General features: G+C 40.6%; 1 protein-coding gene across 1 annotated transcript in view; it reads left to right on the top strand.

Moving 5' to 3' along the window:
- The first annotated feature begins 16,066 nt into the window (after positions 1-16,066).
- casz1 (castor zinc finger 1) overlaps positions 16,067-16,892 on the top strand; it is a 76,497-nt gene continuing 75,671 nt past the window's right edge. The window contains exon 1 of the mRNA XM_056422956.1: positions 16,067-16,508. Within this exon, the coding sequence (XP_056278931.1) occupies positions 16,460-16,508 (49 nt within the window). The 5' untranslated portion in view covers positions 16,067-16,459. The remainder of the gene's footprint in view (positions 16,509-16,892) is intronic.

The raw sequence follows: 16,892 nt of genomic DNA, 5'->3' as shown, positions 1-16,892 counted from the left end.
TGTGACTACATATACTAACTTAAGGCTTCCCTTGTTTAACCGCATAACAACAACAACAACATAACAGAGTGCAGTTAGTTTAATTGGCTTTTGATATATGTTAATGCAACTAATAATAAAGGCCAACTGGCTCTAACACTGGGCTGAAATGACATCCCCTCTCTCCTTTTGGCTCCCACAGACTTAGGCAAGAGAGCGCACCCAGAGCGGAGTCCCTCTCTCATAGACAGTGGGAAGAAAATTAAACTGCCAAATTTGTTTTCATTGGTTCCAGGGACAATCTCAGGGGACTTTGAGGCTTTTAATTGAGCTCACTGAGCAGAAATTTCTAGGGCTGCTTACCAACAACAATGGTGTCTCCCTTTTACCTCTCTTGAGTCTCAGTGAAATATCAGGCAGGTTTTAAGTAATGGGACGCTGTGCGGAAGATTTGGTGCGATATACGGGATTAAGAGCATTAGCACAGCAGCAAACAACTATTTGTTCGATAAAGATGTAGTGGTATACTTTCTACCTGAGCAGAGAATGAATGCCATCCCTCTCTGCATGGGTTGTAATCTGAGCTTTTGGGCCAGCGTGTTGCTCAACTGGCTAGTACATGACTACTGCGCTGCACTGTGCTCGTACAGCGGTTTCAGCGGATAATGTTCCAACCAACAGCAACATCACAGAGCGTAGCACCCACCCTCTGTTTCCCCTTCAGGTAAACTCTGTGAGCTCGTCAGCACTACTGCTATAGTTTGCACTGCGAGCGCCTTTAGCATCGTTAGCTGCAGGACGCCGGCTCAGCTGTCGGCATGCTGAGAGCCTTTTAGAGGCAATAGAACTACAAAGCACTTTAAATGTTTGTTTCTACTTGTAGGTATTCATGGAAAACGAGGAAATGTGTTTGACAATGACTTATAATTGAAAGTAAGTCACTTTGTTTTGTGCTTTATTCGGTTTTCAAGGTTTGTGTGTAGGAGGGAAATGATCGTCTAATAAAAGATCATTCAGTCATGGATAAAGGTAAATAAAGTCCACAGTTCGCCTTCGGAAACACAATTTGTCTCACTGAGGAAAAAAGAGCAACAATTCATGGAACTCAATTTGGTATTATCCTACCGCCCAGTATAATATAATAACAAATACGAGACGCCACCTTCTCATTTTCTGCACTTTTCTCACTCCTCTTTTTGTCCTTTAAATTTTTCCAATGTGTCAAAACAAGCAAAGGCTACATGGAAACGGCAGTCCTGTGTAAATATTTATGATGTAACATCTCCATGTGAATAGACTTTCCTCCCAATCCATCCATCATTACGGGCATATCGTGAAAGCCCACCTCCCGATGGTGGCTCAGGGCCTTAGGAAGCTCAGACAGGAGCGGCGTGTCCCCCTCTCATTCAAAGTATTTGTTTTTCTTTTGACTAGGGGCAGCCCAACTGTGAGGGCATTTCATGTGTCAGCCCTGCCGTTTTCATTCAGGACTGACTTCAAAGCCCATTTTGGTCCATTGTTTCGGTAACGTGGCTGCTGGACCCGAAAAATGCCCAAACAGAAAAATGTGATGTAGGTCAAATTACAGCAGTTGTGCCTCTGAAAAAAAGAGGAATTCTTACGGTCAAAACATAAAGCCCCGGTTATCACCTAACCCTAGCTTTTGTGCTTGTTGTCCTCATACCTCTTTATTTGTTCATTGTAGAACTGAATGGAAGTTGGGGAATTTAGAATAAAGAGGCTGGAGTTCAAAGTGCTTGGCAGAAAATCGATGTTTTAAGTCTAATTCATAATATTCTGCATTCTGTGCATCCACACAGGAACACAATGTAAAATGTTCTAAATGTTATTAGCTTGGACACTGTACTGAGGTTCTGTATTTTAAAGTTAGTTAAGGCCATATATAGTATATCTGTGATGGCCTTTGCAGGCACAATTATTTGAATTGTGCAATTATTTGAAATGTGAAATGTGTCTTCATTTGGGACAAACAATGTGGGAGGAAGGATCTGCTGCAATTTTTTCAAGCTCGACAGTCTTTAAGAATGTGAAGGTGCAGTAGATTTATGAGGTTGTGTGTTTGCAGAAGTAGGTAAGTCTTACCTAAGTGGATTACAAGGTTTTAGGCTTTTCTCCTTGCACAACTTATCGGCAGAAAATAGGCGTTGCAGACGTTAGCAAAATATTGCCAACCAGACTCTCATAACATTATCATTAGCCATGGAGGATTGCTGAAATGTGATTAATACATCACAATTTTGACAGACTGAGCCTGAAAAGGTAATATGGATTATTACAATGGTTGTAGAGCTCAATACCGCCATCCACATTTATCCATTTATCTGCAATGATGAGACTCCTTTGTGTTGTATAGCATTGTAACATCTATCTAAATAACAAAAGATATCTCTCCCATACACAATTGCCGTGCTGTTAATATTCAGCCCATGCAACAATGCACATGGGAATGGAGTGATGAGACAAACTTGACTCAGAAAGGGGGAAAAGTCCATAGAACATTATGAGCATTATGAATCGATGTTCAAGCCTCTAGTACCTGGCACTTTTTCCTTTGCTTAGGTATCTGATTACCTTCAAACTAAAATATTGCCCCTTTATCGTTCAATTACAACTGGTTGAGTGCTGAATCATGCAATTCACTATCTAAGAGCTATTTTTCTGTCTTTGTGAATACACGCTGTGCGTGTTTCATTTAGTTGGCCTTGGACGAGAAACATTGAATAAAGACCATTTTTCTGTCGTTTCAAGTGCCTCTTTACTCTCTGTGGATCTATTCAAGCTTTCAATACCTTTTCTCCCCCTCTCTTCTTCTGTCTCTTTTTTCCACAAGCAGGAGGGTTTTACTTTACTCCTTTGTCATCCTAATTGATTGCATTAACCTTTTGAGTATTGGATTTCCTGTGCATCACGCCGAGCACAATGTGGAATATTATCATAATCCTTCCAAGTAATGGACACAGGGCAATCAACAATGCTTTAGGAAAAGTACATCTTTGAAAGATGGAGCATCATATTATTTTCAGTCGAAAGACCTGGATAGGGGAAGACGGTGGAGCTTTAAGAAACTTTGTCAATAAGTGAAGAATGTTTATTTTTTTCATCTAATAAGGTGAAGTCAGAAGAGCTAATGCTCTGTTGGGAAATAGTGTTTACGTTTATACAATTGTCTTAATGAAATGAAATTATCTACATACACTGTTCCACAACCACATATCTGATCAGTCTTAAAGGCTTTTCTTGATATTTCAATATCATGAATTAGTCCATGAAAATGGACCAGTAATGAGAAGCTGTATTTCTAACAGCTCAACTTCTTGGTGAAAATGTTCATATTTATTTTTATCTTTGCCATTTATGCATACTATTAAAATCTTTAGAAGAACCCGAGTTTCACTTAATCTAATTACATTGAGTTATTTCAACAGTTGCAATTAGTTCTAATGGCCTTGCAGCCTTTTAAAAATATTATAATAATTTACTTTAAAATCCTAAAAAAAATAATGGAATAAGGATATCTATGATTCACACACATTGGTCAAATAGTGAGATGCAATGACGGCCCATTTTAACTCAATCACCTCTGCTTCCTAAAGCTTTGGGTTGTTGCCATGTGGCCAAAACTAGCAGTACTACCCAGGTTCGTTGGTTTCACCTTTATGTTCAGCATTGGCTCTGGAACCAAACTCCTGGATACTAGGTCAGTACAATTGAGGAGTGAGGGAGAGGTGCCACGCTTTACTGGGTATGTCACACGCTTCTAATTTCCATCTCCATGTTTTGGAGATCCTTATGATTCAACATGAAGTCATACAAGCCAAGAGAGATGGATTATCTGGGGTTGTGAAAGCAAACACGTGTGTCCCACAAGGGTTCATACTGGGTCCTATTATTTTTTACAATGTGTTATTAATTTGTGTTTCAACATTATTTATATAAAAATCTCTTTTTATGCAAACGACACCATTATGTATAGCTCTGACTCGGCTTTGGCGAGTGTGATAAAGGAACTGCAATCTGTTTTTGATGTTGTTCAGAGGAACCTTTTCTTTGAATCTTGGCCTAAACAGTGACAATGACGTGCTTCTCAAGGTCAAAGAAGAGGAGATTGAACAAGTCACTTTTTTTCCCATAGACGACAATCTGTCTTTTAGACATATCAATTTTCTTATAAAAACACTCAAGGTTATGTTAGGCTCTTTTTCTTTTGGGGCAAATAACTAATTAATTCAAAAGACGCTTTTATGAGCAAATTATTATGGTGGCATTATATTTGCATGCTGGTTGATCCTCTTTGAAACTGTTGGATTCTTATCATGCTGCATTACGGTTCATCTCTGATACGAGTTTCCGCATACATCATTGCAGCTATTGAGAACATTGATTTGTCTTCCTTGTACAACTGAATAATGGAGAACGGAATAGAGAAGAACTTTCAGTTGGCTTTAAAAAAGATTCTGGGAAACTTTCAGATGGGAAAGAGAGGCAACAATGTTGATCCATGAAAATTACCCTCTGTAGAGGATGCAGAGCAAAACAAGATGAAACCTTGAGGGAACCCTTGCCTCTCAGGCAGTGGTCACCGAGGCCGGACAATTTCTCAGCAGTGGCAAGAACACGCGGGGATGAGATTTGCTCTGAGATGTTGTGGTGGTACCCTTTTTAAAAATAATGAAACTGATGGGTGTGTTTTAATGATTGGGTATCACACTCTTTAGCTTCCCTGAGAAAACACATGCCAATCTGCTGGAATGGAGGCTCCAGCTGAGACTCAAACATCAGATTCAAGAGGAGTATTGCAGATTCCTGGTCATGCAAAAGTGCCTATCAAGTCCACACGGATTTGGAGGAGGCTTATGAAAGTGTCCCTGAGAGTGTCATGTTGAACAATCTGGGGTAAAATATGACCATACGGTCCTACATGCCATCTGGCCTTTGTACAAACCACTTCAAATATGTATTTGTATTTTTCTTCTTCACCAGATTAGTGGGGTTGTGTTTGGTCGGTGATGACACAATTGCATCTCTGCTTTTTGCCAAGGATGTGGTTGTCATGTTGCTTGTTTGCACTAGACAGGAAGGCGCTTTACTGGGAGGATACAATGCACATGAAGGTTTATAGTGTAGCTTCAAGATCCCAATTCCCTTAGGCAACTACTACAGGTCATTAGTGCAGTGACAATAGTGTGAACCCTCACTATGATCTCACCTATGAACACTGACACGTGTGTTCACTGAGGTGACGGGCCAAGCTGCGAGCACCACGGCCGGGCAAGAAAGTAATAGGATCCTCATTTACTATTACTAGCTATTCTTGAAAATGGGAGACGTTAGTTTCGTGGGTTAGCATGCTTACTTTTGCTAAGTCATGGAAATCCATCTCAGGATATTTCCTCTGATATGTGATACTTTGACCTGTTGATGACCGTAACAGTACTGCAGATATTGTGTATCTCTTGACCACCAACTATCAAAACCGGTGTCACCACATCTTGTCAATGAAATTTCGACCAAGCAAACAAAGAAGTAACATCTTAAAACAGTGAATACACATTCAAGTTGAAGCTCATTATTCTCACTTATTCAGGTGGTTTGTGAGAATTAAGAGGCAGAGCAGCAACATTATTTTGGTTTTTGGAGAAGTATCAGTTGATTTTACCTGTTTTCTTCAGTGTCTTTCCTTGTGAATTATTTAGCCACTCATATTGGTTTATTAGTATCTGCCTCACTGACCCACATTTACATAAATGGAGATTCAAGCAGGGGCCGCAAAATACAAGTGAACAGGCATTATACATATACATTATATAACGCTGCAGCTCCGCGACATCAATAATATTGAGGCCCCAAGCCTAAAACCTACAATAGACACAACACTAGCCAGTTAACAAGGCAGGAGATAGCCTATTGGCCTATTGAGTTTAATCTGTTGCTAAATCTATTTCATTTAAACATGATGGTCAACGCATAAAAAGTAGTTCCTGTTGCAAGACCAATGTAATACCCATAACTGTCTTATAAAGGCTTAATGTCCGCAGGCTTTAGGGGAAGGGTCACTAGCATAACACTGATCAGCCTTGAGCTTGGGAATTAGAGATGGCAAATCTTTAAGCATAACGGGACAACTGGGATCTGAGGGATACAAGTGGACTGCAATTTATATCTATATTTTAAACAGCGTTTTACATAATTTATCGTTTTGTTTAAGAACAGATTATATTATAGAAGAAAATGTAATATCATGGGGATAACCTACAATTTAGAGACCAATAACTACTATGCAGCATGTAGCATAATATGCTAGCTATGCTTGCTCTGCAGTGGCAAACTCAGATGTAAGTTTTTGCAATGGCATGAAATGTTTTGATTTAGCCCATTTAGAACCCTATATGCTGTCTGTTTCTGCCACACACAACCTAATTACAGTATGTCTGGCCTTCCATAGACTGTTGTGTATTTCTCTGTAAACAGTAGCATACATCCACTTTACTTCTTTCTTCTTTGCTTTTGGCTCAGTGGGGAGGGCGTCCTGCAACCCAGGGGGTTGTTGTGGGTTTCCCCTCTCCCTCCAGTTGCAAGTGTCCTTGTCTTTGAGCAGGCACTGAACCCCCCCAGCTGCTTCGGGCGCTCACCAGCACTGCTGCTCATATAATAGGGGATGGGTTAAATGCAGAGAACTAATTTCCCCTTGGGGATTAATAAAAGTGTATATTCTTCTTAAAGTAATTGATTGTTAAAAAACATACACAACTAGTTATCCTGTTTCTCTGGCAACAATAAGCATTATCTGGGCTGTTTTGATGAATTGAAGCAACACACCCTGTAATTCATATCAACTCTATTATTTTTTAGCTCAAAGAGGGAAAATCCATTGAAACAAGCTCTTACGCATGGATAGATGCTTGTTTTGATCAATACTATTTTCACAGGGATTGTGCCGTTGAGTTTGATGGAGGCCAGGATATACAAAGCTAGCTAGTGGTGCTCAGTACTATTCCAAAAATGTAGATATTCAGAGAGTCACTATTGGGTAAATTTTCTAGCACTTTCACCTGAGTTTTATTGATCAAAATAGAATCATGTGATTGAGTGAAGATGTGGGTCAACAAATAGGTCAAGGTCAGTCAACAGCACAAAGCCTAAGCCTGTCCATCTTTTGTATTCCATCAAGCGTCACTGGTATTCCACTGGGAACCTGTGCCCACAGCATATGGAAACTAAGGGCCCATAGTTCAATTATACAAGCACATTGAGCTTTAGAATATTGACTCATCTCTGTACTCTGAAAATGTCATGGATAATGATCAACCAGTTCACCAGAAAATGCTTTCATACCATCCAAGATCTATGGGGAGTGCATTGAATGTGTGGACTGTAGCTATAAGGTCAGAATGGTGCTGCTCAAAGGTACAGTACGCTTCTCAGTTACTCCGGAAGGATATTTGTGCCCACTAGAAGAATTTAACAGTTCGACTTACATCTGCATTACCATGTTGTGTAAAATGGTGTTGTTGGCTGTGCAGTCTGGGGATCCACAAGGCATGTGGCCAAACAATAACTCGGTCGAGATATCTTTCTCAGGATCTCAGTTATGTCCTTGATACAGAGAGCATGTGGCAGTCTCTTTTTGTAGGGATACTCACACTTGAATATGCAGTGTCTTGACATTTGATGACCATGTCGACACATGAATGCATTCACCAAGTTGCACTTCTGTTGCATCTCTTTTAATATATTACATGATTACAAACCTGATGCAAGGATATGAGGGAAATATAATTAAATACACACAATACAGAATAAGTCAAATCTGGCAGCAATGTACTGCATCTAGATTAACATACATTAATTTTGTCAAGAAACTTTATTTTCCCTCTGTTTTGTATTTTGACAGCTTTGTCTATTTTTTTGTCTTAATCTATTCAGCAACAAATACAGGCAGGATCCTAATTGATCTAATCTTGTTACTGCTGTCTATTTTCAACAGTTCCATTAGAAAACTCCCATCCTCCCCCACTCTGTCTCTGCCTTCACCTCCCACACTCTCTACCCCCCATCTGCCCTGACCTACATGGTAGTCACATGGCCCGGGCTCCCTGGCTTGGCATTTTATGGAAAATCTGCAGGAGATAAAGCCACAGGGTTTAAAGTGTTATCCCTGCCTGTCCTTTGAGGAGGGCTGAACACTGAATGAGGTGTTATTGCATCAATGCTGTTGGACACACACCTGCCGCAAAGGGGATAACTTCCTCCCTCCTACCCACTCTCCCTCTCCCTCCTCAGTTTGAAGGGATTTAGTAGAGTGTCACCACTGTGACTTTGGAGGATTTTTCTTTCCCTGACATTGTTGTATGCATGCTTGCTTGGGCTATTTACTAAACTTGTCCAGAAAATGGACTGTGATCTGCAGCTTACTGCCAAAGCTAAGGAGACACAAGTGCCTCATGCTAGTTAAGATATGCCAGACAGGCACCTCGACACTTGCTTGCTGCTCTGGCTTGCTTACTCCCTAGTTGGTGCTGAGGGCTTAGTTGTGCACTGTGACCGAGTCTCCTTCACAGTGTTGTCTGCCTGTACATTTTCTGCTGCCCTTGCTATCCAGCCAATTACAGCAAAAGAGCTTTAGCGATTTTGTTCCCTTCTCTTCCTCCTGGTGTGTATTTAAATATTTATTCTACAAGCGAATGACGAGCATAGATGAAGGTTACAAAAAATGCTGAATTTCATAGTGTATATAATGTCAACTTTTTTTACTCCATAGTAATCAATAGAAGTCAGTTTGTACAGAACACATACACACTAGGCAGACTAATATGGCTTCCTCGCCTGTTGCATTTCAATTTAGATTCTCCCTGCTATTACCTTAAATGTAGAGCGGACACACTGCAGCTTCACATTCCCGTAGTTTTCCTATTAGTATTTTCAACATAGTCTTTAGTGAACAGTTTGTTTGGATCTACGAGTGAAATATTTTGTGTTCCATTAAATGCATAAATTAATGGTTTGATTTAATTTTCTTGGAGAAGTAGTACCTTGTTGTGGAAACTATAGCGAGGACCAAAACCGTGATTGTTCTTAACACTCAAGCAAATAAGTTCAGTTTATCAGGAGTTTGCAAGTAGTATTGTTTGTCTCACTGCACATGTCAGAGTTTGTCATGCTACCAGCGTCTTCCCTCCTGACATTAATCTGCTCTGTCCATTACTGTCAACCTTACTAGGTACATATGGAATAATTGGTTTATAAGTACACAACCCTAAGCCCATACACAGCAATAAGGTATGCTTTAGTTCAGTGCATGCACCATATAGTCTTCTCAGGTAGGTGTCTTGAGTTGTTTATTCATTATGAGGCTAGAATGTGGTACTAAATATATTTGACCTGATGTTTTTAAAAGGTCACTCAATAAATATCAATCCAATGCTAAATGTAATGCAGAGCCACAAAGCAGTTTAGGAATGCATTCAAAGTGCTGTGCCATGTTGCATTCTGGTGCTAAAATGACCAGAGAAAATACTTGATAAGATAAAGCGGCCGGGGCAGCTTTGCATCACGGTGGCAATTGGCTGTAGTCATAATGTAGTTATACCTGATGGGGTGAAGTGCAGCTTTACAACAGTCCCGCTGCACCAAAAGAAAAAAACACAACATAGGTTTTATTGTTCTGTCTGTCATAAAAACAAAACCAGAAGTTACACAAGTGATAATTGTGCATAAAAGAAGCGACGCCACAAAATCCACAGTGTTCCAAAACAAGAGAGCAAGAAGAATAAAGGGCTCTTTACACCGGTGGAAAATCAGCCACGCCTGACAGTGGGAACGGAAAGAAAAACTGCTTAATGTGATAAAATAAAGACAGAAACACTCCAAGGGAAAGTTAGAATTAGGATCCTGAAAGATTTATGCCTCCATTTTATTTATAATTTGTTTTTCTTTTCCTTATTGGAATTGAGTTGCAACTGAATATTTGATGAACAAAGCCTAGAAGTGAGGATGTTATGTCAGCAGGGAAACAAAAGTAAAGAGAAACAACCAAGAAATGTTTTTTGCAAAGTTTGCTCTTTGGAATAAACTAATATGCCTTCACTGCTTTCACAAGTAACTTATTAATTGAATGTAGGGGGAGTTCGCTATCTGCAGGTTGCGTTGAGCCCTAGCGAGGCTAGCTGCGCCTCTCCGTATGCACGGCGCTGAGTGCTGGGTGCTCTCCGTGCACAGAACACCATCTGCATTTTGCTGTTAACGCGCCTTCACATCCAAGGGAGGATTAGGAGAAAATCCCCTGTTTTTTTACAGCCAGTTGACAAATATCAGATTTGTCTCTAAAAAATTAGCTCCATCTATATCTCCCGCCATATGACACACAAAAAAGATTATCTTTAATACCCAGCCAGCTTGGGTGTGGAAAAAGCAGATTAAAGTTTCAGTTTGGTCATATTTACCCGGCCACTTCAACTACGAGACAGCCTGCATTACACAGCAGACAGACCTCTTCACAAAGATTCCTCCCTCAATCCACATCCACTTCCACACCCACCCCCAAGCCTTCACCTTCTAGAAACAAGATGTCCGCCTTGAAACAATTAGACATCATACTTAAATAATTCATCATTTCCCAGTCAGTCTTTCTCTTCTACGTGTCCTTTAAACAGACAGAGTGAGCTGCCAAACGGGCTAAAGTGAATAACAGCAGCAGGTGCCTTTTCAGATGGAGCTTTGTAGTCTGCAGAGGGTGCTGAGCTGTTATTTTAGTGGCCCACTGGTGAGGAGCAGGGGGTGGCTGGGAAATGGACTTGGTGGCTGACCTGAGACCCCAGAGCTGTCCTATTAGCAGTGTGGTCGGCACTAAACGCTACCAGCAACAATTCCTGGTCTCAGTGGGAATCGCATCCGAGGTGAAACAGAGCCGTAAAACAACAATACAACATTCACCCACGGTCACCTGTGAAGTCAAAGAAGCCAAAAACATTGCCTGGATTCACATTTGATGATTTAAGAACCTTTCTTTCCAAGACTAAACTCCTTTGACCCTGAAGGAGGTCATTCGTATCTGCACTGACAGATTGTAAGACTGGACTTGCATGATTATTACCCATCAGCATGAATCAGAGGGATTTAAACATATGAGTAAGATGCTCCTTAAGCCTCTGCTAAGTCAATATGTTCTTCCTGACCATTTCATTATCAAATGCATAATCGTCATCTGCCGAGCACAGAACTGAAGGCCTAAAGCCATACCTGGTGTCCTGGACGTTGACTTCCTTGCTTCCGCTCAAGACCACTGCCCCACCCAGAGGTTGCTTTATGAACACAGGAGCCCCATAAATGAAATTAAGGTGTCAATTAATCAATTACAGCATAATAACTCTGAGGGCAGACATTTAGAGACCAAGAGAACCTCAGCTAAGTTCATTTCCTCTGGCCCAGGAGCCTAGCGCTTGGCACACGTCACTCCCCACCCAGACTCGCTGAATAAAGGCCCCAGTGCTCTCCCTAATGTTATTTTCCCCTGGATATCTTTTTTGATCAACAATTTCCTTTCATGGGTTTGTTTTTCAGATGCAGGTTATGCGATTTTTTTTCTCCCCAATTTGGCTAGGGAGAATTTTATAATTTAGTAATTAAAATCTTTGTTAGGCTTTAGAAATTGCGGCTAATTGAATTTAATGGGAAGATGAATTTCAATTTTATTTGATTAGCAGGACCCCTGGCATAGGTATTTATGGAAAAAACTCTACAAAAATATGCTGTGTGGGCTAAAATGGCATAATAGAATTACTCATAATCGGATTTCACTGTCATGAATTTCACTCTAATTTCACTCTAATTTTCCATTAGATAGCTGGTTTACAAATATTTGCTCATCTGCGATGGGAAAGGCTATCTGTCTAAAATGATTACGGAGCAAGCCTTCAGAAATATGTCCCTTTTTTCCCCTCCCTTTTAAAAACCAGATTGCGAGGGATCAAAATTAGGAAGATTGCATTATGGATGTCTGCATCCGGGAGAGCAGAAGGGGAGATATGATGATTACGGCCGGGGGATGAAAGCAGTGTCAAGAAAAATGCATGACTCAAAAACATAGGCCTATTCTATCTCCAAAATCTTTGCTCTCAGCACACTGCCGCCAAGCAACGTGCAATATCATAATTCATGTAATATCATAAACAGTGCATGAATATAAGAAACGCAGTGCAGCACGCTGACAACTATACAAATACACCTTATACCTCATACAAACTCCATGTTAATTACTTTCAAGCGTGTACCTATAATGATATTTTGCAATGTGATTTTCACAGTATATGTATGTAGCTGTATATGCAGCTATACAGCAATTATGAAAATCAAATGAGATTCTGAAGAATCATTGTCATGAGTAATGCAAATGATGATCATCAAGAAGTGGTGTATTGCCATCATCATTGTTCTGGCTGTATTTGTGTGTAAGTTTAATATTCAGCTCCTTCTCTGCTTAAAAATAAATATATAATGCAATATAAACAGACGTGAGAGGGAATAATATCCCACATCACAGACAACCTAGAATAACGCGAGGGTGAACTCTTGTTGAATCCCACTTTGAAAGACCCCGCTTCAGAATTAAGCTTTTACACGTTCAATTTCCTGCCAATTTGACAACAACATGGCGGTGAATATCCAGAACAAACTTGATCCGTTGTCTGCTGAAAAACCCAACTATTTTAATTAGTTGCGTTTAAAGTTTGATGCAGCAGAAGGGCTTTGTACCGCTCCTCCTGTGTAATCTCCCACCTGTACACTCCGCCAGTTAGGACAGGACCTCCACCCAACGCCAACTCACGCCCACTCCATCCCCTCCCCTTCGTTCACTCACTCTTTGCCCCGAACTGCCAGAGACAGCAAGAGGGGTTCAAAAACACAATCTGACTCTCGGCAAAGGTCAGATTTCTCACTCGGCATGTCTCTGGGCTTTGGGCACAAAAGCCACTGAATTCACATCTATCAACTGGGCCCTAGCTTTTGTCCCGGGGAATGGAGGACTCGGAGCGGGCCCTTCACCAGACCAGCCCCTCCTGGAGTGCACTGTTAGGGGCAGCCGAACGTCTGGCCCGGCGGCCCTTTGACTGATGTACCCCTGCCATGTCACACGCACGGAAGCGTGCACACACACTCTCACATGCATACACACTCCACCTTGCCCTCAACATTCTCCCGCATGCTCCATACAATACCCTCAGACCACATCAAACGAAAATCCCCACAGCTCCTTTTGAAAAGCAATGGTTTCGGCCCCAAAGATGGCAGCTCAAGGGCCAGAGGGCTGTAATGCATGGACGACAACACCCCCCCCCCCCCTCACCTCCTGTGGACATGAATACAATTCATCCCTGTAAACTAAAACCTCCCCTAATATCAAGTTATATACTGTAGTAGATTAAGTTTGACTTTCTTATTGATATGCTGTAACTATGAGGAAGAACGTCTCAAAGTGTTGCAGCCACACATATGTGTTCATGTTGTTTTCAACCACAATCCTTTAAACTGCTAGAAATGTCCATTTAAGATGTTGTTTAAAAAAAAAAATCTACATATATACATCGCTGTGCTGTTTATACTAAGATTCTCGCGAGAGCTCAACTATTTAGATAATTACAGTGCCAGAGTCTTTTAGTGACGAATATATTTGTACTTAACTAACTTAATTTTATGTCTTTTGCACGACAATACAGTAATATATTCATAAACACTGATCAAATGTGTCCATGGATGTAAGACCTCACCAGGGCCCTGTACGACGAAGCAGGATTCAGGGTTAGCGAGGTAACTTTAGGTTTAACACGTTTTCTTTTGTTCTGCGGTGGGGGTTCACTTTTTACGGGTGCAGATTGCCATGGCGACTTAAGTTGCACACCTGACCTGCTTAGGCTTATGAAATTACTGGTTCATCGAGAGCCTGTTAGATCCAACTATAATTACATGTGTGTATTCCAATAAATGTAGGTCTTGCTAAGAAGTATTCTTATGGCGTGTGTGACTATTTAAGCCTTTTTTGGTCTGAAACGGACTTGAGAGCCAGAAAAAAAAGCTATAAGAAATCAAAGTGTTGGGTAAACTGCAAGATACGCTGCAACACGTTAGTTTAATATTTTCTAAAAAAGATTCTGATCATTTCATATTTCTTTTTTCCACAAAATCGTTGGTCTCCGCTTGCAACACTCACCTATATCAACGGGTTGGTCTAGCAGCAATCTAACAGCACCATTCATTACATTTACAAAACCACAATAACACAACATCTGTTAATATCCTTATCATATATTCATATCATATCTTCACACGTGTGTGTGAGCCTCTTGATACATATGTGTCTGTGCGACATGTCGTGCCTAACAGTTGTGTTGACGGGTCCTTTTATGTGTACTGTATGTGATCATAAGATATAAACACACAATGTTATTCCAGCTATACTTCCTGCGGTTGCAACTGTGTCATATTTAGCCTGGAATACGTTTTCATCTTAATCATATTTGTCTAATATCATAATTTGCTCATCATTTTTGTAAAATATGCAGCTCTTCTGACAGTCGACTTGCTGCTAACTCTGCTCGCTTTATGTGAACACGCTCGCGAGATTAAGAAACCCAGGTGGATTTACCGAGTTGATAACCACCATCGTAGGACCGCTTAACGGGATTACGGTTGTCAGGGTTAGTTTGGTCAGAAAACCAGAATATAGGACATTGAGCTCATTTCGTAGAACCTGCTCTCACTAGTCCACCCAACAAAACATGTTTGTTTGTTCTAAATATGATTGATGTAAAACAGGACTGACACTTGACAAATGTCCAACACCTTTACAACAGAACAGGCCTGACTGCCTTAGATACTAGATTTTTTTTTATTTATCAAGGCTAACAAAAACTAAAGTTGTATTTACAGTGCAATGTTAGATCAAGGGTGGGACCTTTTGATAGAAACGCTTTTAAGGACATTTCCCTTTATGAGCGTTAGGAAGGAGGAGACAAAGCTTTTTTTAAAATCTAGTATTAACCAGTATGAGTCATCATCATTTCAAAATCAACCAACACCTGTTTTATGTCCATACTTTGGACTTTGCTGACAGCACTCAGGAACTAAAGCCCGGACTACGTATTGTTGCATTATGGTTCACAGCCATAAAGTTGTTCATTTCCTCTTTTCTACAACCAGTAAATGTTAGTTATACATCACCTTTATTCAAAATGCAACTGCTGTGGAAAACAGGAATACCCAGTGATCTTTCAAAGTTGAGAGTTTTTTTATATTGGGTGTCACTATGTAAATTCCACATTCTTGACATACGGAGTCATGTTTACAGTATATGGACCATTATGTAGAAATGGTCCAGAGACACTTTGCATGCCACTGCGCAAGAAACTGCCAGGCAAATAAAGGGGTTTGTCTTATAAAGTATTCATTGTCACCTGGTAACGCCTGTCGTTTATCATTTCACCTGAAATTACAATGAAAACTGATAGTTTATCAGTGGAGTGTGTGTGTGTGTGTGTGTGTGTGGGGGGGCGTACACTACACGTCACTGAAATAGAGGATCTCTGTTCTGCGAGAGCAGTAAAAGAGTTATTTGCTTCAAGCTAAACTGTTGAAGTAACATCTTCTTAAAGTATGTTCATCATATGCAGTTGTGTCCCTTTTCAATGATTATATAACATTTAAGTGACACAATTATCAAAATAACCATTTAGCATATACTGTAGTTGTACTAGATATAAAACAATACAGGGATAATGTTGTCTGAAAAGCATCTTGTCTATTGTATTACTATATTTTATTTAAATAATTATTCTAAAAGCCTTGAATACTTGTGCGCAGTAAAAGTACAACATATATTTTCACAAACGTGTAATCTCTTCCTACAAAACCTTTTTTCTCCAAGTGTTGGGCTCCCTTCATTTGAATAGAGGCAGCAGAGGCTCCACCCCAAGAGAGTTGAAAGGCTAGAAGACCACAAAGATGGAAAAGGCCAGCCCACTGAGGGAGGGAGAAAAAAACTGCTCCGGTTCCTCTGCCATAATTTCCTATCAGCCTATTCAGACAACATCACCAACAGCTTGGTCTGTGCGTGTGTGTGTGTACGGGGGAAAGCAGAGAGCGAGCGAGAGGCAGCGTGTGAGCGGCAGAGAGAGAGCGACACCGAGAGCGCGAGAGAGAGAGAGAGCAGAGAAGGGGGAGGCTCCATATTCTTTCACCTACCCCCCGTCAAACCACAGGAAGGAGGGGCCAGACCCTAAACTGCCAATCAAATCCGCTCATGGCAGCCGGCATTATCTCAGCAACAAACTATTGACAGATTACATGTCAAGGAGTTTAGTGCATGATTGAAGGAAGCCTTTTTTTTTTTTAAATCTAGTTACTTTTCCGCTTTATTTCCCCCTCCACCAACCAACATTCAAATGACTTTCTGACAGAGTTGAGTCATATTATGAAAGTTACATGTCTGAGAGGATTTAACTTCGACTTCCCTGAATATGGTGAGTACTCTTCTTCTTTTCTATCTTTGCCAGAGATGTTTTATTAGCTGACAGTTTAAGGTGTGCCTTTATCTCTGACTGAATACACGGAGAGGGGAAGTTGTTCATGATTAAACTAAATGCCAGAGCATACGTATAGCCAAGTGTTGCGACACCCTTATTTATAGCTCTTTGACAGTACCCAAAGGTGACTGCAATATCAAATATGATTGCCCATTTTCCCAGCAAAGGACTATGGACGCTGTGTTACATGCAGTGCACACGGGAAGAAAGTTCACAAAGCCAGTTTCATTTTCTCTTGTCAGAGTGTATTTCTCGTCGAGGACACGAGAGCAGAAAAAACTCCCTGTCAGGCTTTTCTTTTTCTTCGTCCTGCTTGTTTAA

The sequence above is a fragment of the Pseudoliparis swirei genome, chromosome 9 (assembly GCF_029220125.1).
Source record: "Pseudoliparis swirei isolate HS2019 ecotype Mariana Trench chromosome 9, NWPU_hadal_v1, whole genome shotgun sequence".
Lineage (NCBI taxonomy): Eukaryota > Metazoa > Chordata > Actinopteri > Perciformes > Liparidae > Pseudoliparis > Pseudoliparis swirei.
The sequence above is the reverse complement of the archived record's forward strand: the minus strand, read 5'-3'. Positions and strand labels throughout refer to the sequence as shown.